The 25,488-nt window shown below is 36.8% G+C and overlaps 1 protein-coding gene across 1 annotated transcript in view; it reads right to left on the bottom strand.

Moving 5' to 3' along the window:
- Positions 1 to 1,540: 1,540 nt before the first annotated feature.
- The window catches only part of LOC136877260 (organic cation transporter protein), a 265,111-nt gene continuing 241,163 nt past the window's right edge, over positions 1,541 to 25,488 (bottom strand). The window contains exons 6-10 of the mRNA XM_067151141.2: positions 23,902 to 24,049; positions 17,109 to 17,212; positions 15,369 to 15,583; positions 8,005 to 8,186; positions 1,541 to 5,269 (exon numbers count right to left, since the gene is read on the bottom strand). Of these exons, the coding sequence (XP_067007242.1) occupies positions 5,060 to 5,269; positions 8,005 to 8,186; positions 15,369 to 15,583; positions 17,109 to 17,212; positions 23,902 to 24,049 (859 nt within the window). The 3' untranslated portion in view covers positions 1,541 to 5,059. The remainder of the gene's footprint in view (positions 5,270 to 8,004; positions 8,187 to 15,368; positions 15,584 to 17,108; positions 17,213 to 23,901; positions 24,050 to 25,488) is intronic.

Consider the following 25,488-nt stretch of genomic DNA (forward strand, 5'->3'; position numbering starts at 1 on the left):
AAATTTATGACTGGTGGGTGAAATTGCTTGCAGTCGTTCGTAATTTTATTGATACTTTTAGTCTGGCTATTGTGAGGCTTAGAGATTTTTAGTTTGTCCAGTTTTTTCTCCAAGTTTTGCTGCTTCTTGGATAATTCATTGAATAATCTATTATCTGCTTGGTTTTGAAAAAGATTGCATTGTGCGTTTAACACATTGCTGACCGGATGCTTGAGCTTGTCACATACCCTGTGGACCGGACATTTTCCTACTAAGCACACTAGGGTGCACATGATTATAAAAATGTACATAAATATTAAACCAGTCAAGATTTTATCTTTAAAGTTGGTATGAGTACTCTCCAATGCCCCTAGTAGTAGTGGATCTGCCTTTACAAAACCATCTTCATCGTCAATTCCTAACACATCATGAATGTTTACATCGTTGTCCTCGTCAGAGTCACTTTAATAAATAAGCACACTAGGTAAATTACGACGTGTAGAGGCTTAAATATCACTTCCACTATCACCCTCACATTCAGTTTCCACTAATTCATTATCACTATATCCATTTGAACAATCATCGGCATATAATTCTTCTAAAATATCGTCGCCAGTTAATACCGTATTGTCATTGACTGAACCGGCAGAAAGAAAGTCGACGTTTTGAAACTAAATCAAAGAATAAAAGAGGGCGTGAATAAAAGAAAAATGGCAGATATACATCTACGATTTATTCTACTCAATGTGCAAGTCCGAAATAGTTCAATATATGGTGAAGAGATGTCACAAGAAGACCGAAAACAATGTTGTGAATAAAACCGAGATTTCTCGGGGTCCGTCGCCTACCGCTGGCGAGCGTACTACGAGATTTCTCGGGGCCCATCACCCATGTGTTAAGAGTACTTTAGTCACTGCAAGGTGAGTTTTGTATAACCTATGATTTTAAAAAGATCTTTTCTTATATAAAAATCTAATTTCTTCTCTTAACCAAATTTTATTAGTTTTGTTGTGGGTTTTGTTTTAGGACCTTTCGACTGAATTGTATAATTGAATGTTTATGGCTGACGATGACCCTGAAGAGGGTCAAAACTGGTACCAAATAAATATTAAACTGTAATGTAAAAAACTGCATTGCAAAAGTACATTGTATTGAATAGGTGGAATCGTAAATTTTACTTAAATAAATATATATGTAATCTCAGTTCAGTATGGACCAATCAAAATGAAATTTCTAACCCTTAATAAACATTTTTATTTGGTACAGAAAATAAAAATAAAAACAATAATAAAAAGTGTGTTTGCTTAGAAGCATTGTTTTCATCATTTCAAAATTAGTGTGCTGTTTGTAATATAAAGCAAAACAAAAGAGAAATAGGTCACCTATTTTTTATTTTATGCTGGTGTGTAAAGTAATAGATTGTTTTATGATTTAAAGCAGTACAGACATTATTTAAATATGGAATGTATCATAGAGGAATTTTGTAGAGAATATACTATATATTAAATAGTCTGAGGGAAAAGGCTTATCTTTTAATACAAATAAACTGACTCAATATATTTACAGAGAGTAATTTAATAATTGACAGTACACAGCTATAAAAATGTAGCAATAATTTTTGAATGGTGATACACCACCCAAAAATTGATTATAAGTACCTACAAAAACAACATGAAAATAAGTAAAAGTTTACATACAAAGTATGTACACTTGCAAAATATGTATCAGAAAAAGTTCAATAAAATTATTGTTAAAATACATCATAGATTTCTTAAATATTCTCTAAAACAAGTGTATTTATCAGTATACCAATCCTACTTGAATATAAGTACTAATATAATTTGTACTCTTAAATGAAACTCCTTCATTTCATTGCAGATATACTAATAGTACTTTGCTGAAAACTATAGCAATATGATCAGCATAATGAACTAAAATTATATAGTTTATAATGAATTAAGCTCAAAAAGTACTTTAGAATCTGTGGAAGCTGTAATATTTTCTAAGGCAAATTTTCCTTTGGCTTACTGGAGAAATTGTTTTCAACTTGAAGAGGGACCAGTATATTAGTGTCCAACACTGAGCACAGACAATTATTACTTGTTTGGCAAACCTAGAGTTCTGAGAGGAGTCAGTTTCATTTTGGTCATCTTCATATCCTTTCAATGAGTCAGGTAGGATATTTTCAGCATTACACCTCCAGTTATTGGAATTATTTCCTGACTTACTAAATATTTTTAAGTTCTCCTTTGTTCCCTACACATTTGATGGTCAAGCTATCTCTTCCCTGCAATTTTATACCTAGGTATCATGGTCTCCAATATCCTTCTTTACATGATCTAATCACTTTATCCTTGCAACACAGTCTTCCTTCCATTGCCAAACCCAACTGCAGCTTGTTAAAATTAAAAAGTATTCAACAAACTAAAAGTGATATACATTAAAAAATATACTGTAATTTCTTTCTCATCAAATGAACCCATTTCATATAAAAGGACACTCCTTGTTTTCTGGATTTTTAAAAGTAACTGCCTTCCAAACACACAATGAAATGAGCTGCTGAAAAACACTTAGTTTAAGGAAAATATATTCTCATATTAATTGAATTCCCAGTGTGAGCTAATAACACGATATTTCCAATTTTGTATGCTGGCATTTTCTCTTTGAATCATATGTCCCATGCAAACTAAAATAGTAAAACAAATAGACTGTGTACAGTACTGTGTAGTTGTATTCTTGGTAGGAAGCCAACAAGTAAAGAAACAAAGCAGGTACAATATGTGGCCTAGACTTTCCCATATCTCTATCAGAGAATCTTTATTGGACACTCTATTGTCCATATCATCTGTTAGGATCATGAAAAATATCTGATGATTTGTTTCAGTTGTGCTGCAACTTCTAATTTTCAAGAGTGATTTCTAAGATGTTTATGTCTTTTGTGCAGAAATAAATTGGTGTGTCACTAAATATAGAAGTAATTCCAGATTCCAAAAAAATAATTCTCAGTCCTGACTGAAATTCCATACACAAGGAAAAAAATATGAATTTAAATCTTTTATTAAATCTTTAATAACTGCATGCCAACTTTTAAAATATACTGTACAGGTGATTTATTTTTTTATGGTTGCTATTTGCTTTACGTCCCACCGACACAGATAGATCTTATGGCGATGATGGGACAGGAAAGATCTAGGAATGGGAAGGAAGCGGCCGTGGCCTTAATTAAGGTACAGCCCCAGCATTTGCCTGGTGTAAAAATGGGAAACCATGGAAAACCATCTTCAGGGCTGCCAACTGTGCGATTTGAACCTACTATCTCCCGGATGCAAGCTCACACCTGCGCGCCCCTAACCGCACGGCCAACTCGTCCAGTACAGTTGATATTGTATTTTATGCTGTGTACTGTAGGACTGTATCAATCCCATGTCAATGCAGTGATAACATTGTCCAAACAGGAAATTATTTGGAAATCTGCACAACAAAAGCTTCTGTCAAATCTTTGTAAGTGGAATGATGATACTGGTACAATGAATATCAATCAAGTCTCTACAACTAGTAGAAGATCTGAGAGAATACAGAAAACACTGCTGGGAAATTTCCCATCTAGAGCAAGCACTACTCAGTGGTTAGAATATATGACAGGCATTAGCAAAACCATAAGGTCTACATGAAGTGTAACCTCATTCAGTCCAAATATAGAGATGTGTTTGGAGGGAAATGTATCTTGCTTATTCTCTTTAGCTGAAGGCACATGTATTTCCAGTTTCTAAGATAACATTAGTTGCATTAGGCTTGAATTAGTGAGGTGGACAAAGAGTCTGTTACCATTGTAGAAAATGCATACCAGCATTAACAATTTTTTTTGTTTGTGTAAGAATACGAATAAAACTATTTCTCATATACTGTAATCATTCTTGTACATATTAATGCCTTTTGTATATTACCTAATCTACATTTTTATCCCCTTCTATTTATATTTTATTAATAGACTTGTGTAAGGTTAAAAATTTGCATAAAGACATTGAAAAAATGGAGTAAGTACTGAAACTGAAGGTTTCTCCAGATATAGAGAGAAATATTCATTACCGTATCAAATGGGAGTGTAAGAACTATTGGGAATGTTATACATTCCAGATAAGAAATAAAACTTTAAAACACTTACATGGGGGTCAAACCTGATTGTTTGAAGAGACATAATATTTTTTTTCTTTATTTCATTTACGGTAGTTTTTCACTTTATGACTTTAAGTTTGCTATTTGCCAAACGTGTACCTAAATTCAGTGTATTATAGAATCATATTCTTTTAAGTGTATTTTTGTAGAAAGTTCACACTAGCCAACTTGAGTGTTCCTACAAAACACATTCATAATACACATACTGTCATACTCGTCAGATGGGGATATAGAGGTTAAAAGCTACATATTTTGACCTCCTGCCTAAAATGAACCTTACCCTCAGGAAGAATTCCTAGATCAAGAAAATTTCCCCAATATTCAGTTTTACAGCTCGCTGAGCAAATTATCAGTCATCTGGAAGGCAGGAGAACAGGAATGAACCCTTGCTTCTATTAGATGTCAAAAAGTAGCCCTTCCAGTCAAAAGATTAACATATTAACTTCCAGACTTCTACTACTCCTTCCTAATATAAATAGCACTGTCTAATTGTTTTCATAGGTCTACAGTACTGTATAAAATATGTTTACTGAGATCAGTTACAGGAAGAAGTCTGAATATAAAATTACTGTTACCAAATGTTAAAAATAAAGTACATTTGAGATACCATATTATACAACATGAAGTTTTTAGTTGAATTATATAGCAACTGTATGAAGATATTAAACCTTCAATATTATCTGGCTTTCATTCATCTTTAAAGTATTTAGCGTATCATCCACTAAGATCTCTTACACTGGTATACTGATTATGAAAATAAAAACATTCATAAATCAGTCTTTAAGGCTGTTACGATTATTCAAAAACACAATTTACTAATACTAGATCAAAATATAAAGGCTGTGTCCTACTGACATAAAGCACAGCTTAAGACACTTGGAACACAAATGCACTGTATACAGTGTTATTAAGGCACTTCTGTTTTCAGTCCTTCATTTTCTCCCTGAACAGGCGTATCCTTAGGTGCTTGTCTTCTCTTTTTGCTCAGATTCTCTGCCTCCTCCACAGTGTCTGGTAACTTGATACCAATAGTTTCTGGTAGAAGAAGTGCTAAAATTCCTGATATCACTGATGTGCTTCCGAAGAGCAACAGAGGTAATGATTCCATATATCGTGCCTGTAACATGCACAAAAAACATTACTTCATATTGTCAATTTATTAGGTAGAATAAACACAATGACAGGTCAGTATAGGAAGACAGAAAAATAGAAAGAAAAAGTGATACGAACAATCTCCACATCTTCATATACCACCGTTTTCAAATACATTGACTGCCCCCTCATTAGTCCTAGTTCATCCAGAATTCTTCTTAGCACATGACACGCTTGTTTCTGTTTCCCAACTTCATTAGGAGGGCAGACATCAACACCCACTGAGAAACCCTCTCGACAGATTTTCAGTCTTGAACTGGGAAGCATAGGATGAGGCAGAGGGTGAATAAAGACAGGAAATGGGAAGGGAGAAAAAAGATAAAGATGAATACAGATTCCTTTCCGTTCCTTAGCTTTTATAAGTGGTGTTGTGTACAGCTGCACATGATATTGCATATTCCTAGAATTTAATATCTTACCAGATTTATTTGTAATTATTATCAAAGTATTATTCATTCCTTATGTAGAAACAAGCCCTGCAGATACTCACAACAAACACTATACTGATACATTCAATACTTCTGAAAAAAAAAGTGTCTACAATATCATGCACTCATTCCTTCTTTGAGTACCTGTACACTTTTCAGATAGAACTACATCATCCATACATACATCTTCATTATAGACTGTTATGCCTTTCAGTGTTCAGTCTCCAAGCCACTGTGAGTTTACTAAATGCCATCACAATCCTTTATTTGTAACTAGATCTGCAGCCTCATTTAGTTCTATACCTCTTATCTTTAAATCATTAGAAACAGAGTGTAACGATCATCATTTTGGTCTCCCTCTACTTCTCTTAACCTGCAAGACTGAGTCCGTTATTCTCTTAGGTTACCTATCTTCCACCATTCGTCTCACATTGATCCCACCACCGAATCCGGTTTATGCGATCAGCTTTATCAAAAGAGATCATTCCTAACTTAGCCTTTATCTCCTCATTCCAAGTACCTTCCTGCCATTGTTCACACCTGTTTGTACAAGTGACCATTATTGCTACTTTCATGTCGGTTACTTCTAACTTATAAATAAGATATCCTGTGTCCACCCATCTTCCAGTCTGTAAGGCAAAGCTGGTCTGAAAACAGACCAATGTAGAGATAGTTTCGTCCAGAAGATGACTTCTTTCTTACAGAATACTGTTGATCGCAACTGTGAGCTTACTGCATTAGCTTTCCTACACGTTGATTCAATCTCACTTACTATACTACCATCCTTTTTTACCATTTGCTTTACTGTCGTACCAACACAGATAGGTCTTACCGCAACGATGGGATAGGAAAGGCCTAAGAGTTGGAAGGAAGCAGCCGTGGCCGTAACTAAGGTACAGCCTAGTGTGAAGATGGAAAACCATCTTCAGAGCAGCCAACAATGGGGTTTGAACCCACTATCTCTCGAATGAAATCTCACAGCTGCGAGACCCTAACCGCACGGTTAACACGCTCGGTATATACTGCTATTCTGGGAGAAAACACATACTAAATACTTGAAATTATTTAACTGTTCCAGCTTTGTATTTGCAATCTGACATACAGTTTTCCTAGGTTTCTTACCTACTGACATAAATTTAGTCTTGGCAAAGCTAATTTGCATATCATACTCATTGCACCTATTTTCAAGTTCCAAGATATTAGACTGCAGGCTTGCAGCACCATCTGCCATTAAGACCAAGTCGTCAGCATAGGACAAACTGCTTTATTTCCACCCAACTGAACCCTTCCAGCCACTTTATACCTTTCAGTAGATGATCCATGTAAATTATGAACAACAAAGGTTAACCAAGGATTCATTCTACCATCAATTCTCACTGCAGCCCAATTGTCAACATAAATTTCTTTGATTGCTTTTAATAATCTGCCCTTAATCCCATAGTCCCCCAGTATGCTCAACATCTTTTCCCTCGTTACTCTTGTCATTTGCCTTCTCTAGATCTACGAAACCTAAACGTAATTGTTTATTCCTCTCGTAGCATTTTTCAATTACCTGGCACATACTGAAAAATCTCATCCTGACAGCCCATTTGTGGTCTGAAACCACACTGGTTTTAATCCAACTTACTCTCAACCAATGATCACACTCACCCTTCCAAAATGCAAATGAACACCTTCCCTGGTATACTGATCCATGAAATATGTCGATAGTTGTTGCAACCCTGTCTGTTCCTTTGCTTATACGTAGATAGGTGCAATTACTGTTTTCATCCAGTCAGAAGGTTCATTATTAATATTTCATGCTATCAGTCAGTCATCAATGATCTGCATTTAGGGTTGTCACCCAGCTGGCAGATTCTCTATCAATTGTTTACCCAGCTTTTTCTCAAACTTTTTCAAATAAGTTGGAAATTTATCGAACATCTCCCTTGATAGTTTATTCCAACCCCTTACACCTCGTCCTATAAATGAATATTTGACCCAATTTGTTTGTCGACTTACAAATGACTCCCAAAAGCTGGTTGTTAGCTGAGCATTATTGGCCTGACTCCGAGTAGTAGAAATCTTTTAATAAAAGCATTCCCATGAGTTTGTATTAGATGGTAGGGTGGGAAATTTTAGAAATCGTAACGATGATGGGTTTTACCACACCTGATTGTTTTAGCCCTACTTCTCGGTACCAGCAGCAAGATTTGTGTCACCATTCGCTATGGTTAGTTTCACTGAACAACTTTCTTGATTAAATATCGTTCTAAAATGCAAGGGTTCTTACCAGTAAGGGCACCTGAGGGGCAGCTATGGGTCCCAAACCTCCCATTACAGAACAGCCAGCCAACATGGACTGGCGCAGTTCTGTTGGGAACATCTCCACAGCAAAGATATAGATGACATCAAACGAGATGGTAATGCTGAATTTCCCTGCCAGGTACAGCACTATACGCAGCCACGTCATTTCTGTGAATTAAACAACAATTATGTAGTAAACATATTGAATAAAATTAAGCAAGCTTCTAGTTTTACATGACTGTTGATATTGTGGTCATAACCATGAGACCTACAGTTTTACATGGAACCTAAACCACAAGGACACGACTTTTCATTTCAAAATTTCCATATACATCAGCCAGAATTCAAACCAAGGTCAAATTTGTGAGAAAATGGTGACAATAACACTAGGCTAACATGACCTCCAAGTAAACCACAAGGACACCACTTTTCATTTCAAAATTCCCATATACATCGGCCAGAATTCGAACCAAGGCCAAATTTGTGAGAAGACAGTGACAATGACATTAGGCTAACATGACCTCCAAGTAAATATTAAGTGTGATGTAAATATTATAATTAAGAGAGGGATTGGTTTTTTTTTTTTTTTTTTTTTGCTAGTTGCTTTACGTCGCACCGACACAGATAGGTCTTATGGCGACGATGGGACAGGAAAGGGCTAGGAGTGGGAAGGAAGCGGCCATGGCCTTAATTAAGGTACAGCCCCAGCATTTGCCTGGTGTGAAAATGGGAAACCATGGAAAACCACTTTCAGGGCTGCCGACAGTGGGGTTCAAACCTACTATCTCCTGAATACTGGATACTGACCGCACTTAAGCGACTGCAGCTATCGAGCTCAGTGTGTACCTTTGTCATCTTAAACAGTGTTTTAAGTAATCTTTTAGCACTCATTACCAAATAACACAACTTTTAATGTTCTCTAAAATTAAATGCAATTATTTTTAGCATTATTGGTCATCAGCACAACAATGAACAACTAGACAGGTTCATCACTGCTCTTACATGTAAAAATTTTTGTAATACCTGGCTAAGATATTACAGGCTTCTAATGTGGTTCCACAAAAAGACTATGAATTCCATATTTTTGAGACATAGAGCATTGAAAATTGAGTTAACTATTGAAGAAGAAGAAGAAGAAGAAGAAGAAGAAGAAGAAGAAGAAGAAGAAGAAGAAGAAGAAGAAGAAGAAGAAGAAGAAGAAGAAGAATAAGAAGAAGAAGAAGAAGAAGAAGAAGAAGAAGAAGAAGAAGAAGAAGAAGAAGAAGATGATAAAAAAAGCTGTTTGCCCTTTATGGATGTTCTTGTTGTTTGAGTCATCAGTCCATAGACTAGTTTGATGCAGCTCTCCATGCTATCCTATCCTGTGTTAATCTTTTCATTTCTACGTAACTACTATATCCTACATCTGCTCTAATCTGCTTGTCAAATTCATAACTTCCCATACTGTTCTTATCACCTACACTTCCTTCAAAAACCAAATGAACAAGTCCTGGGTGTCTTAAAATATTTCCTATCGTTCTATCTCTTCTTCTCATCAAATTTAGCCAAATCAATCGTCTCTCACCAATTCGATTCAGTATATCTTCATTCATGATTCAATCTACCCATCTCACCTTCAAAATTCTTCTGCAACACCATATTTCACAGGTTTCTATTCTCTTTCTTTCTGAGCTAATTATCATCGATGAATTTACTTTCATACAATGCCACGCTCCATACACAAGTCTTTGACAACATCTTTCTAATTCCTACAACAATGTTGGAAGTGAGCAATTTATTTTTCTTAGAAAAGGTCTTCCTTGCTTGTGCTAGTCTGAATTTTATGTTCTCCTTACTTCTGCCGTTGTTACTTTACTACCTAAGTAACAATATTAATCTATTTCCTTTAAGACTTCATTTCCTAATCTAATATATCCTGCATCACCTGACTTAGTTTGACTGCTCTCCATTACTTTTGTTTTGGACTTATCTTGATCTTGTACTCCTTCCCCAAGACTCTGTCCACACCATTCAGTAATTTTTCCATATCTTCTGAAGTCTCAGATAAAATAACATTGGCAAATCTCAGGGTTTTGATTTCCTCTCCTTGGATTGTGATTCCCTTTCTAAATTCCTCTTTGATTTCCTTTACCGCCTTTACTGCAGCCTTGCCAAACTCCTTTCTGGATTGCTGCGTCTTTTTCAAAGTCCTTGATTCTTATCACTGGAGACTGATTTTTGTACAAATGGTAGATAATTCTTCGTTCTCAATATCTGATCCTGATCACTTTTAGAATCTCATGGTTTGGTCAAAACAACATTATCAAATGCTTTTTCTAGATCTATGAACACCACGTAATTTTCCTACCTTTCATCGTTCTTCCATTTTCTTTGCTGATACCTTCATTTGTCAAAGGTTCAGACTTCTTTTTTCCTCCTTCAAGTTGTTTAATTATTATTCATCTTCAATAACAGGGGACAGATTTCACATTTCATTTTTCATACATTTCACATCTCTTATTCAGTTTTGGACCTTCTTTCTCTGTCCTTCAAGTTGTTCTTGCCTTTAAAACAGCAATCACCACCATCTCCAAATTTTTAAATACTGTAATATATAGCCTAACTCTCAGAATCATGCCGAAGAGATCAAGTCCTACTCTCTTGACAAAATGAGCTGAAGCTAGAACTATGTCCAAAAGGCGGTCAGCTGAATCTCCTGCTCAATGTGACGCTTGCCTTTTCAGGCATTCAGAGACCTGAAACTTCCGGCCAATGGGAGGTTCACCTTGCCAGCGAGGCCTCGAGACATACCGAATTGCAGGAATCTGAAATTCCCAGTCAACATGAGGTTCACCTCACCAGTCGGGTCTCAAGACAGGCTGAATTGTGGAGATCTGAAGTTCTTGACCAACTCCAGGACCATCTCACCAGGATTACCTGATTCAAGAACTGGAAAAAATCCAAAGAAAAGTAGCTCGATTTGTTCTGGGTGATTTCCGACAAAAGAGCAGCGTTACAAGAATGTTGCAAAGTTTGGGTTAGAAAGAATTGAGAGAAAGAAGAAGAGTTGTTCGACTAAGTGGTATGTATAATACCAATATAAATGGTCCGTTATTGGACATTATAAATTTTCAAGCTAACTCATTCCTGGTTGCCAGCGTTTCGCCCCCGTGTGCTAGGCTGGGCTCATCAGTTGGTACCTAGCACACCTACCAAGACGCTGGCTAGTGCATACCGTGGAGGCCACTGTGTAGGCTAATTGTAGCTACTGGCAGTGCCAATGTACTACGAGAGACTGTCTCATTACCAAAAATTGATGCCTGCTTGGCCATCAGATGATATAGATGTTGATTCCCATAGGGAATCTGAAATAATTGTTCCGAATGAGTAAATGTATAATACCAATATAAATGGTCCGTTATTGGACATTATAAATTTTCTAGCTAACTCATTCCTGGTTGCCAGCGTTTCGCCCCTGTGTGCTAGGTATGCACTAGCCAGTGTCTTGGTAGGTGTGCTAGGTACCAACTGATGAGCCCAGCCTAGCACATGGTATAGCTATAGTATCTCCTGTGTATAAAGGAAAGGCTGATAGACATAAGGCTGAAAATTACAGGCCAGTCTGTTTGACATGCATTGCATGTAAGCTTTGGGAAGGCATTCTTTCTGATTTCTGATTACATCCTCCCATAGTACGATGAAAGTTTGATCAGGGTTGCAGAAACACGTCTATAGCTCCTTCATGGAAACAATAATCAGATAATTACTTCAGATATGGTACTATATCCCAACCCGTTATCTTTAGTATATCCCCAAAAATCTTATCAATTCCAGCCGCTTTTCTACTTTTCAACTTTTGTATCTTATTATAAATGTTGTTGTTATCATAGATAAATTCCAATACTTCTTTAGTATTAGTCACCTCCTCTATCCTCTAGATCCTCACATACACACTCCCCTTGTTCATTAATGATTCTTGGAATGTCCCTCTTGGAACCTGTTTCTGCCTTAAAGTACCTATACATGCCCTTCCATTTTTCACTAAATTTTGTATGACTACCAATTATGCTTGACATCATGTTATCTTTAGCAGACTTCTTTGCTAGATTCAATTTTCTAGTGAGTTCCTTCAATTTCTCCTTACTTTCACAGCCATTTCTAACTCTATTCCTTTCCAATCTGTATCTGTTTACGAAAGTACCTGTTGATGGTGTTCTCTCATTAATGATATTTTCACTGAAGAGATCACAAGGCTTTTCTACCACTGCATGACCTCCTCCTACTTTCTCCTTTAAAAAAAAAACAAGGTGAAATCCAGGCGCTAAAAGATCTCGTTCTCCCCGCTGACAAGGGTAACGCGACAGTGGTGATGGATAAGGATGATTATGACAACAAGATCTTGTCTTTGTTAGCTGATCCCATGCACAGGATTAACAGTCATGATCCCACAACTCACTACTCAAATGCGACCCTAAAATTGGTCAAGCAATCTTCTATTCCAGAAGATACAGCGAAGAATCTCCTTCCAGGGGATGCTATTCCTCCGAGACTATATGGGCTTCCTAAAATACATAAGGAAGGTGTTCCTCTTAGGCCTATTGTGAGTACAATTGGTTCCCCGACATATGCCCTTTTTAAATATTTAGGTAGTCTTCTTCAACCACACCTGGGTAACACCCCTTCCTATATTAACGATTCCACACATTTCATTTAGAAGTTAAAAACTATATCATTTCAGCCAGGCGATATCTTGGTGAGTCTCGACGTGGTGTCTCTGTTTACGAAAGTACCTGTTGATAGTGTTATGTCTCTCATTAATGATATTTTCACTGAAGAGATCGCAAGGCTTTTCTACCACTGCATGACCTCCTCCTACTTTCTATGGAATAGGAAATATTATGAATAGACAGATGGCGTGGCCATGGGAAGTCCTCTCTCTCCTGTTATGGCTAATTTCTTCATGGAAAACTTCGAAGAGAAAGCTTTGTCATTGGCACCTTGCAAACCGAAGATCTGGTGGCGTTATGTGGATGATACGTTCGTCGTATGGACGGAAGGTGAAGACAATCTTAGTCACTTTCTGGATCACCTTAATCGCCAGCACCCTTCCATTTGATTCACCATGGAAATGGAACCTGACGGCAAAATACCATTTTTAGATGTTCTCGTCACCAAGAAAGAGGATGGATCTTTAGGACACAGCATTTATCGTAAGCCTACACACAGCAATAGATATCTCCACGCAGATTCTCACCATCACCCTGCCCAGAAACATGGTATCCTTAAAACTCTGACTACCAGGGCCAGGAGGATTTGTGAAGTGTCAGCTCTACAAGAGGAAATTAACACCTTGAGAACCACCTTTGAGAGCAACGGTTACAGCAGAGCTTCGATCTCAACGGCTCTTAAATCGACACATAATCGGACGTCTGTTAAGAAAAAAGATGTAAAAGGAACTGCTTACCTACCTTACATACATAACACGACGGATCGTATTGCTAAAATCTTACGTAGGTACCATGTACGAACTGTTTTTGGAACATCAATTAAGATTAGGCAACTCCTGCGACCAACTAAGGATAGTTTGCCTAAATTGCAACAACCTGGTATCTACAGAGTTCCCTGTACTTGTGGCAAGGTTTATATTGGGCAGACTTCAAGAACGGTATGTACTCGCATCAAAGAACATACCAGATGTATCAGACTCAACCAACCTGATAAATCAGCTGTTGCTGATCATGCCTTAACACCTGGTCATGATGTTTTGTTCCAAGAAGTGGATGTTCTTGCCCGTATAAAGCAATATCACCCAAGAATTATCAGGGAGGCGGTTGAAATACGTAAACACCCAGATAATTTCAACCGCGATACAGGCTACAACCTCAGTGAATCATGGCTACCTATAATCAGAACCATTAGAGAATAATGCTTTGCTGTTGCCATTCGTTGTCTCTAACTGGGGCTAAAATGGCATCCCGTTTACATCTTAGGGCACCATTTCAAGTTCCTTGTTGCTTTCTCCTAGCAACCTGTTATGCGTCGTTTCATTTTCTCTGTGTCTCCTGATGAAGAAAGGCAAGGTTCCTTTCGAAACGCGTTGAGTGTGTTTTTATAATTAATTACACGGCATAAGCCCAAAAATATACCTCATGAATAAATACAATCGTGTTCACCGAGCTACTTCCGCTGAAGTGAATTTGTGAACCTTACGCCTTTCAGATTTGTAGTAAAAATATTTCTAAAAAAAAAGATTTTTTTAGAATAATGTGTTAAAGTGAAATTAAATAAAAGCTGCAAAGACTCTTCACTGGCTGGATGGGCATCTGGTTTAGGTTCTTCTTATATCCATATTTTACTTGTGTCTAAATTAATTGTCAGCAGTCCACCTCCATAGTGCAACTGTTAGCATTATTAGCTGTCATTGTCAGAGACCCGGGTACTGTTTACGGTACTGCCAGAAATGTAAGATTTCCAGGAAGATGAGTATGTGGTTCCATTGGGGGTGTGCCTGAAAAGAGCTGCACTACCTCAAGATGAGGACACAAATTTACAATTTTTACAATTGTCAAGTTTGTGGATCTTTGATTGCACACACAATTGTTTAATAGGATAATAAGTGCTTTTGAAACTACTGGAGTTGCAGAGGATTTATGATTTGGTTAAGAATATTTGATGTATACATAAACTTGCAGCAATATCTTCAGTTCCTGAAATGCAAGATATGCCACTTTTTTTTACTGATAAATTTTTGATGTCATTTAATACCTTGTAAGGCTGAAATCTCTGGTGTTTCCATCATAACTTTGCCTTGATGTGTCACTGTTCTTTTCGATGAGAGGAGTTTCATCTGGATATACCCCTCATCAACATTGTCGTCGGCCGCTACTCATTTCCGAGAATACGTTTTTCTCCTGCAGTTCCTCTTAAAGTCTGTTGGTTCTGTGGAGATGACGCTGATGACTGATCAAGCCAATCTTTGCATGAAACATGTGGCCACACAAGTCACATATAAAGGTGGGTGGAGGATATTCATGAAACTAACAAGTAAAATGTTCCATAATCATGATCATCATGAATTCCTTAAGAATGATGTGCCTCCTGGTATGCTTCTTTTCTCTCTAGGGCATCCCATGTTTGTCATCTTGTCTTATGTTTCATAATACTACCTAAAATTTATGTTAAAAGCCTTAGACCTTCTCCCCCTTGAGCTTACTAAACTGTAGGTTAAAGAAGGATTTTCCAGTGCATGAATTTCTAGCATTAATCAGACCAGAAGTACTGTATATACAAAAAATCAACATGGTGCAGACAGCTGCTTAGAATTTACAAGCACAAAAAACTTTCAATTCATCAATAGTCTCAGTAACATACCTGTTGGTACAGCAATGAACAAGAAGCAGCAGATCCCACTGGCAATGAGTGAACCACAGAGGCTAACCTTGCGGCCAATACGGTTTAAACAGTAGTATGTGGCTATAGGGCTGGGAAGTTCTATCACACCCGTCAAGATGTAGTTGAGATACTTGTTGCCTGCTAGGGATGTGGCATTGAAAGTCATCCCAGCAAACACAAAGGCAATGCTCATCCTTGGAACAAAAATGATAATTCATATCATACCACTGCAATGATAAACTGTAAAGACAGTATAAAGTTTATTCTTATTGATAAACTAGATCAAGATAAAACAACTCCCATCAAGTTGTGAATAATTCAGCATCCAATATTTAAGTATGATTTAAAATGTTGTTCAGACAGAATAATTACCACAACTGCTACCATTATCATTTGACAGAGAAAGTTTGTCATGTTAATAAAATGAAAATAGTCAGTGTATACACTATATTAATATTACCTCATTCAGCAGTAAATTTTAATGCAGAAACACATTAATAAAAAAATGCTCATTACCAGTTTTATTTAACAATTTTGTAAATACAAAAAGAACAAAGAATATATGGTAGCTAGACTGGTTAGTTACTATGTGAAGTTGAACAGTATTTGGAGCATCACCTTCTACATCTATTCCCAATGAGAATTTGATTAAGACTTGGATAGGTCTGACCTGGACAAAATTCTCTCTATAGTGACCAAAAAACCTAGCAAACAAGAACTTTATTTTAATTTACAGAGAAAGGAGATAAATCTTTGAATTACTGTATTTGTAATTTTCTTCTTGATGTGATATTTCCATACCCTTACTGGGATGTAGGAAAGGTCTAAGATGCATATTCTCACTTTAAAAGCAGGTAAGAATTACAATTTCCCCATTAGTTTCTTGGAATTACAGCTGCAGTGCTTGCTTGGACAGCAAAAAGCTTGCTGCATTCCACTGGGGATTAGATCTAGCTATATTGGGACATCCATAGGAAATGGACAGTTTACACCTAGAAAGTATTTTGGGAGGTTGATTGTGATTTACTGTTAAATAATGTTCTTTCTAGCTATGGATATTTGAAGGTGTTCTTATACTTTGTGAAAATGTCCCTTTCCAAACACAGAAAAAAGTCAGTGCCATATTTTTAAAGAAAAATGGACTGATGATTATTTTTGTATCGAGAACAGTGGAAATGTGAATGTGCCATATATGTAAAGAAAATATTTGTTCTTAAATAATACAACATTAGGCATCATCATGACTAAACACAAATCTGTATATAATAAATACAACAGAGGATTATGTAAGGAAAAGATTTCAAATTTAATGAAAGGTCTCACCACTCAGAAAAACATATATTCACAAAACATATAGAGGAAACTATAGCTTCAGTTTGTACTAGTTACAGAATTGCACATTTATTAGTAAGGCCCAGATGATGAAGACATAAATACTTAAAAATGCACTTAAAATGACATTATTAAATGACCTTAAAAATTAAGAAAATGCATGATAAAATGTAAAATAATGTTTAAAAATTCTTCAGAAAATAATAGTTCGACACAAACGTATGAAGGCCTTTTATCTGGAAGCTGCTCGAAGGCAAAGAATATACAATACAATAAATATTGGTGAGGTATGTATTCTATGAGCTCATGCAGACAATAGCACTAGTTTTACTTGTAACATAAATATAAAATACCCACTTTGGGTAGAAATCTATTTATATAACTCACCAACAGAAGGAACAAGTGAGCAGTCTCCACAAGAGGATCTTTGAGCGCACCATTTGTTTGAGTTGGCTTGTTTTCTTTGGTGGTGGAGGCTTCTTGCGTGCTACCTGTGTTGGATACAAATCATTTTAAAATAAATAAAGTTCTTAATAAATTATTCATAATACTTAATCATCTACTCTATTGACACATTAATGATTCATAGAAATGTGCATGCATAAATAAGGTACCGTATAATATTGGTAATAAATCAAGGAGGATAAAGGAAGTTGAGGCAAGAATACACACATAGTAGATTACAAAAATAAAATAGTTTAAATAAGGTCTTTAACAGTTAGGGAGGAAGAAGACTACTGTTGTGTAGGGGATTTTACAACAGCATCAGATCGGCTGATGTGGAACATATTGTCTACGAGGGACCACAACATTTGAACAACAGTGCCAAAGGCATTAATTCATTAAAATATGGGTAGATCATAGAAAAGGAGGAGGAAATCAGATAAAAAATAACCACCAAGTGCCACAACAACAAGGAGCTTTGGTAGATTTGATGTGCCAGCGTACCAATAGAGTGTATAGTTCTAGAACGGGTCTCTTCAGCCATGTAAGAACTCATAATCAGCAACACTGATGCACTTCGAATACAACCTTATACTCAACAGTGAGTGAATGTCTATGACATGATGCCAGGACCTGTAACTACTGTAGAATGTTTATGCAGCTCTTTAGAGACATGAATCAGGTTGCAGTAGTATTCCTTTGCAATGCCAGATATCAAATTGGAGGGGAAAGCTGATGGCACTATAGTTGACAGCTGTGTGTCATAATGTCAGTCAGAAATTCCAGCCACGGTTCAAGATAAACTTGCTTTAAGTGAATATTAAGGGGTTACAAATAAGTTTCAGGTATTACCTTTAACTACTACTGAAACTTGACATTGCACTAAGATGCATTATGGACAAAAGATAAGTATTATATGTTTGACCTGTCTCAGTCTTATCCTTGGCTTGGACAATATGAAAGTGGCTGAGGTATGAGTGATGCTAGTAATGCCATTCCTTATGCAGCCAGTCTCTGTTATGAATGGTGTGAAAATGTCACTCATAGGTCGGTAGGTGCATGCACCAATGGGCTTGGCAGACTGATATGCAATAGCAACTTCTGGCTCAGTGAGGAAAGCAACGGGAAACTACCTCACTCCTCATTTCCCTAGTACGCCTCTTCAGTGACACCTAGGTCATCTATTACAGCTAATGGTGGACCTGTTGAGGATCCAACCAGCCTTTGGGTTGAATACGCAACAAACAAACAAACAAACAAACAAACAAACAAACAAACAAACAAACAAACAAACAAACAAACAAACACACACACATACACTGGAAAGGAGCAAACAAGTGTCAACTCCAGACATATAGAGACAGCGGTTAGGGCCGTGCAGCTGTGAGCTCGTATCCGGGAGATAGTGGGTTCGAACCCCACTGTCGGCAGCCCTGAAGATGGTGTTCCGTGGTTTCCCATTTTCACACCAGGCAAATGATGGGACTGTACCTTAATTAAGGCCACGGCCGCTTCCTTCCCATTCCTAGGCCTTTCCTGTCCCATCGTCGCCATAAGACATATCTGTGTCGGTACGACGTAAAGAAGAGGAAAAAAAAAGCATATAGAGATAGACAGGAACAAGAATGGAACATATAATAGAACTAACACAAAGGCAGGTCAGTATGGGAAAAGAGAGCAACAGACATAGGAGACAAGGATAAACATGGGAACACAAAAGGACAAGGATAATCTCTACCTGACCTGTCACTGTATTCATCCTATTATGTTTTCCTTTCCTGTTCCTATCTCTCTCTAAATGAATTGTACTGTACATTCAACAGCAGTCATAAGTATTTTGATAAATTATTACATTGCTCTGGTCTCATTGTTTATTAACATAATGCATACACTTGTACAAACACAAATAATTTGACCATTTCTACACCCAACCAAATCATTACATTCATACAAACATAAATGTATAACACAAATAATTATACTATAGTAATACATGGAGACTATAAATATTTTGACACACATAACTGAGCAGAAAAAGCATTCCAGAAGTTTATATGTACTTCGTATCATCTAGTATTTAGTTGGGTAGCCATAAGCTTGTACAACTGCTGCGTATCAAGTTGGCACTGAGTCCACCAATTTCTCAAGGCATGTGACAGGAATTTTGGACCATTCTTCATTTAAAGCTTTGAAATACACCTCCTTGTTTGTATATGATTTGCATTTAATATGCCTTTTCGAGTTTCTCCTATTGATGTCCAATTGGGTTTGGGTCAGGGTTTTGACTTGGCCAATCAATAACTCTTACTTGCTTCTTGCTCAGACATGTTTTGATAAACTTGGAAGTATGTTTAGGATCATTGTCATGCTGATACAACCACCTGACCTATCTGTGTTGGTGCGACGTAAAGCCATTAAAAACAACAACAACAAAAATATACAACCACCCATGAGATATGTTTTGTTTAGCATACGGTATCACATGTTGTTCAATGATCCTGCCATATACAAACATTGATGATACCTTCAATGTTTACCATGGACCAACTCCAGTTCTAGAAAATCACCCCCATATTTTACTGTGAGTTTTTGGCATCATACTTCATCACGTGTGTTATCTGGACATCTGACAAAGGAATTTCCATTTGAGTTGAACATATTGAATTTACTCTCACCCCTCCACTGTACTTCACTCAATTCCTTGTTCATCCACGCATCATATTTCTTAGCAAAGGCAAGTCGGGCCTTCCTGCACTTTGCTGAAATCAAGGGCTTCTTGCTTGGTTGTTGGCCCATTAAACCTTGGTGTTTGAGGTACCATTTGATAGTAGTTAAGCCAAGTTCGATCTTATAATTTTCTTCTAAATTATTCTGTACAGCTACTGCTGTCGTCGAGGATCAGAAACACATTGCCTTCGAATGAGTCTTAACAGCAGGGGTAACAATTCTAGGGTGACCAGATCTAGGTGTATTTAAAAGTGTTCCATGGTTCTGTTCCAAACATTTACAATTTGTATAGAAAGGCCGAAGTCTTTTGCAACTTGTGCTTGGCTTTTGCCTCTCTTCAAAGCTGCAATCACTGCTTGCCTAAGATCTAATGAATACTCTTTCCTTTTCCCCATTGTAATATCTGTGAGCAAGTGCAAAATGACCTTGATAATGTTGTGAGAGGGACAGTATGCAACGGTATGATGATAAATGGGGTTAAAAGTCAGGTTGTGAGTTTCACAAATAAGAAAAGTTCTTTCAGTTTTAATTACTGCATTGATGAGGTGAAAGTTCCTTTTGGGAATCATTTTAAGTACTTAGGTGTTAATAAAAGGAAAGATCTCCATTGGGGATATCTCATAAATATCACTGTAAATAAAGGGTACAGATATCTGCACATGGTTATGAGGGTATTTAAGGGTTTTAGTAAGGATGTAAAGGAGAGGGCATGTAAGTAAGTCTCTGGTAAGACCCCCAACTAGAGTATGGTTCCAGTGTATGGGACCCTCACCAGGATTGCTTGATTCAAGAACTGGAAAAAATCCAAAGAAAAGCAGCTCGATTTGTTCTGAGTGATTTCCGACAAAAGAGTAGCATAAAATTTCTTTTGCAAAGTTTGGGCTGGGAAGACTTGGGAGAAAGGAGACGAGCTGCTTGACTAAGTGGCATGCTCCAAGCTGTTGGCAGAGAGATGGCATGGAATGACATCAGTAGAGGAATAAGTTTAAGTGGTGTTTTTTAAAGTAGGAAAGATCACAATATGAAGATAAAGTTGGAATTCAAGAGGACAAATTGTGGCAAATATTCATTTATAGGAAGCGGAGTAAGGAATTGGAATATCTTACCAAGAGCGATGTTCAATAAATTTCCAATTTATTTGCAATCATTTAAGAAAAGGCTAGGAAAACAACAGATAGGGAATTTGCCACCTGGGCGACTGCCCTAATTGCAAATCAGTAGTGACTGCTCTGTTTGGAAGAAAGAAAGAACTGGAAATCACACGTTGGTAATTTATTGTTATAAGTAAAATCTCATATGTCAAAATACTTAGTCTCCAAGTAAATAGTTAGTCCCACTTTACTGATGGGTTTGAAACATAAACAACATTGAACTCTCTACTCAGACACAAGCACGTAAAGTAATGAATTACTCTTCTGTTTTTTTGCATCATGGGTATCATTTACGCTATCTATGGTCAAAAATATGAATGTCAAAATACTTATAGCTGCTACTGTACAAACAGTTTTTATTTGATGAAGGTACAACAAATTTAAGACCAAATGTTGGATGAAGAGTTTTCAGAATGTCAAACGAAAGAAACACAATTTGATACCATGATAATGAACATGTCAGCTGCATGATCTAGGTGAAACCAAACCCCATAGTGCTACAGACCTTAATGGCCTTGGCCTACAAAGCAACTGCTGCTCAGCGTGTGTGCTGAATCTTCTCAGCCATTATTCTTGTAATTTTAGATCAGAGCCCCTCTCTCACCGTCAGAAATATCTTTGTCTTGTTCTCACATAAACTGGGTAGACTTAGGATTGGCTTTCAGATCCAAGTAAAAATCCCTCACCTGTCCTGGTTGGCATGATCTAGGGTGAGCTTATGTAAAAGGCAATGGTTAAATTGGCCAAATGATCGAGAATAGCATTCCAACAAATCAGTAACAGTTTTCAGTGAGTTGAAGGAGGAAAACAATACTGTAATTGTAATTCAGTGAGACAACATGAAATCCCATTGTTCTAATGATAATCTTGATTCCTCTCTACTGCCAGAAAATATTGTCTCTAAACAGCAGCCACCTGACTTTGAAGAGGTATATGATGCAATTTATGTTAAATTAAATGAATATTGCTAGAAAAAGTGAAAAAAAAAAATACCATACCAAATTAGGCCACATATATATCAAGAACATTGACTGTGTCAGTCAGTGAACTCAGAAGAGTTTACCAACCTTGTTGCAGAACATGAAACAAGGGAGCATTGCACACAAAATAGCTCATGACATCATGGTTCAATGCCTGATTCTCTTTCAAGCAAACTTGTGGTCATACATAGTCTAGTGAACATGGACATAATATGGCAATACACAATATTTTGGAATGAGATATGTCACAGATTTCTAATATTGCAAAATATTTAATAAATTTATGATAATTGATTCCTGGTCAATCCTACGTTGCAATTTTCTCGTGAAAAAGATTGCATGGTGTCAGAAAGAGCATGCGGCCTTAAGTGCTGGCCAAAAACCTAAGTAACCTAAGTGACTTCAGTGACCCCGGGAAGTTTCTTACGTTTTGTTTTTGGGATACATTAATTTATTTGTTTTTTCATCAAGTTTTGGTATATGTTACATCATTTAAGTGGTATGTTCCGAGCTGTCAGTGGAGAGATGGCATGGAATGACATCCGTAGAAGAATAAGTTTGAGTGGTTTCTTTAAAAGTAGGATTTAGCATTACTAGCAGTGGACATAAAAGAAGCAAAAACCCAGATATCAGAACTTCAAAACATTGCAAATAAAATTGGCCTCAAAATATCATTTGAAAAAACAGAAATTATGCCCCAAAAACCAACACAGCTAAAAGAAGTCACCATAAATGGTAATAAAATCAAAATAGTAACTCAGTTTAAATATATTGGAGAAGTAATAACACATAACTTAAATGAAAAAATCTCAATCCAAGTAAGAACAAATAGATTAGCTAAAGCACAAAAATTAACATGGGATATCTACAGAAAGAAATGTCTATCAATAAATACAAAAATAAAACACTACAACACAGTTATAAAACCGGAAGCTACATATGCAGCAGAAACACTCTTTTACCTGAATAAACAATCAAAGACTGACAGACTTCAGAAAATTGAAAGGAGGATTGGAAGAACCTGTATCAACAAAAAATATCAGAAAGATGGACAGTGGCGGTTAATACCTAACAAAGTCGTGTACAAAGAGCTAGAACCCATTACAGATACTATGCGTAAGAGGAGACTGGGATTCTTTGGACATATCATGAGGATGCAGGACTCGAGACTTCTGAAACAACTAGTACAACACAATCTCGTCTCAAAAAATACCACAACAGGATGTAAATGGATCAAAGAAGTAAGAGAGGATCTGAAGGAAATAGGCCTTACAACAGAAGACACCAAAAATAAGATAAAATTGAATACAAAACTCAAGAATACAAACCTCCGCTTTACCCTTACACAAACAAACCAACAACACGCACATTTTCAACTGAGGAAAGGGCACGAAGATCGGAGCGTCTGAAGAAGTACTGGGAGGACCGCAAAGCCCGAACAATCCCTTCAAAGAGACCTGAACGACGGACTGACTAAAGTGATCCTATGTGGTCATAAAAGAAGAAGAAGAAGAAGAAGAAAAGTAGGAAAGATCACAATATGAAGATAAAGCTGGACTTCAAGAGGACAAAATGGGGCAAATATTCATTTATAGGAAGGGGAGTTAGGGATTGGATTAACTTGCCAAGGGAGATGTTCAATAAATATCCAATTTCTTTGCAATCATTTAAGAAAAGGCTAGGAAAACAACAGATAGGGAATCTGCCACCTGGGCGACTGCCCTAATTGCAGATCAGTAGTGACTGATTGAAAAAAAGACTTATCTGATGTCTAATCCTAGGGCTAACCTAGGAAAGCTAGCAATTGTGGTCATTTTGTGCCTATGCTTCTCAATATTATTTCAAATTATGATGTTCAATAAATTGGTGTTAACTTACATCAGTCATACTGTGAAGGGATGTCAGACTCTTGAAATAATTTTCAGACAGGACTACTCCATTAATCTTAGCTGCTTTGTGAACAATTTTTTGTGCTTCTTCCATTTTACCTTTGGCCATGAGCCACCTCACTGACTCTGGAAGTAACCTACAAAGAAAAATATAGGCTACTATTAGAGCAAAATACTTGAAAATATAAATTGAACTGGAATAATCATTAAAATATGCAAGAAGCAGCCATTAGTGATATATTTATTATGTTATATACAATATATCATTGGCATTCTGGCAGAAGTTACTAAGTCCAAAGACATAGTTTTGAGATAAATGGGTTTTAAGAAATCAGTGATGTATGATTCTATATTACTGCGAGGCTATTGCACGTTTTGGGCTAATTCTTTTTGCAATGCCTTCTACTATGTTACATATTAAGTGATTATGTCCACTTAGTCACTTTTGCCTGGACGTCAATCTTCAAAAATGGTCTTCATATTAGAGGGTAGGGTACCCGTACCCCCAAAATGGTTAATTCTATTAAAATAATGACCATGCTATTGTGCAGAACATGTTTTCTTTACCCCAGTAGTGCATTTATCTCAAATTAGTAAAAAATGGCCTTAGTCACTTCTGCCTGAATGCGGACGATATATGACTTACATTTGTTGCATTTCCACTACAACAGCATAACTCTTCCTGACTGAAGATTTTTGTCAATCAAAACCAAATTGTTTAATATTAATATTTACACAAATAAATAAACGTTTTGTTGAATGTTTGATATCCATACATCACACCAAGAGAAATAAAAATTATTTAGACTTGCTATGTTAGCTGCAAATATGATTATTGTATCATAGAATGTAGTGAACAGCAAGGAGTTATCCTCATTTACCACACACCACACAGTCATCTTGTATTTGGATAATGGCTGGCTTTTTTTTTTTCAACAAAATGTCTTCATTTTGAAGAAGACTGGGTAGTAAATAATGTCTTCATTTTGAAGAAGACTGGATAGTAAATGGTGAAATACTACAAGTTGAGCTTCAGTGGAATAACGTTTCCTAAACCCGAACTGTTTTCTATCAAAGCAGTTCATAATTTTGCAAACATGGCTAATGTACCCATTAATCAGAAAAAATGCTTTTCCGAGGTTTACATGCAACACATGTCAAGATGACTGGCCTGTAATTATCGGCTTTGTGTTTATCACCTTCTTCATCAGCACCAGAGATTGCGGACTTAACGGGAACTTCCGCTATGAACGTGAGATCTAGACGATCTCCAATTTCAGTATATCGCCAGTGGTAGTGGTGGTGGTAATTATACTGGGCGAGTTGGCTGTGCGGTTAGGGGTGCGCGGTTGTGAGCTTGCATCTGGGAGATAGTGGTTTCGAATCCCACTGTTGGCAGCCCTGAAGATGGTTTTCCATAGTTTCCCATTTTCCCACCAGGCAAGTGCTGGGGCTGTACCTTAATTAAGGCCATGGCCGCTTCCTTGCAACTCCTAGGTGTTTCCTATCCCATCATTGCCAAAATACCTATCTGTGTCGGTGCGACGTAAAGCCACTAGCAAAAAAAAAAAAAAAA

Source organism: Anabrus simplex, chromosome 1 (genome assembly GCF_040414725.1).
Source record: "Anabrus simplex isolate iqAnaSimp1 chromosome 1, ASM4041472v1, whole genome shotgun sequence".
NCBI lineage: Eukaryota > Metazoa > Arthropoda > Insecta > Orthoptera > Tettigoniidae > Anabrus > Anabrus simplex.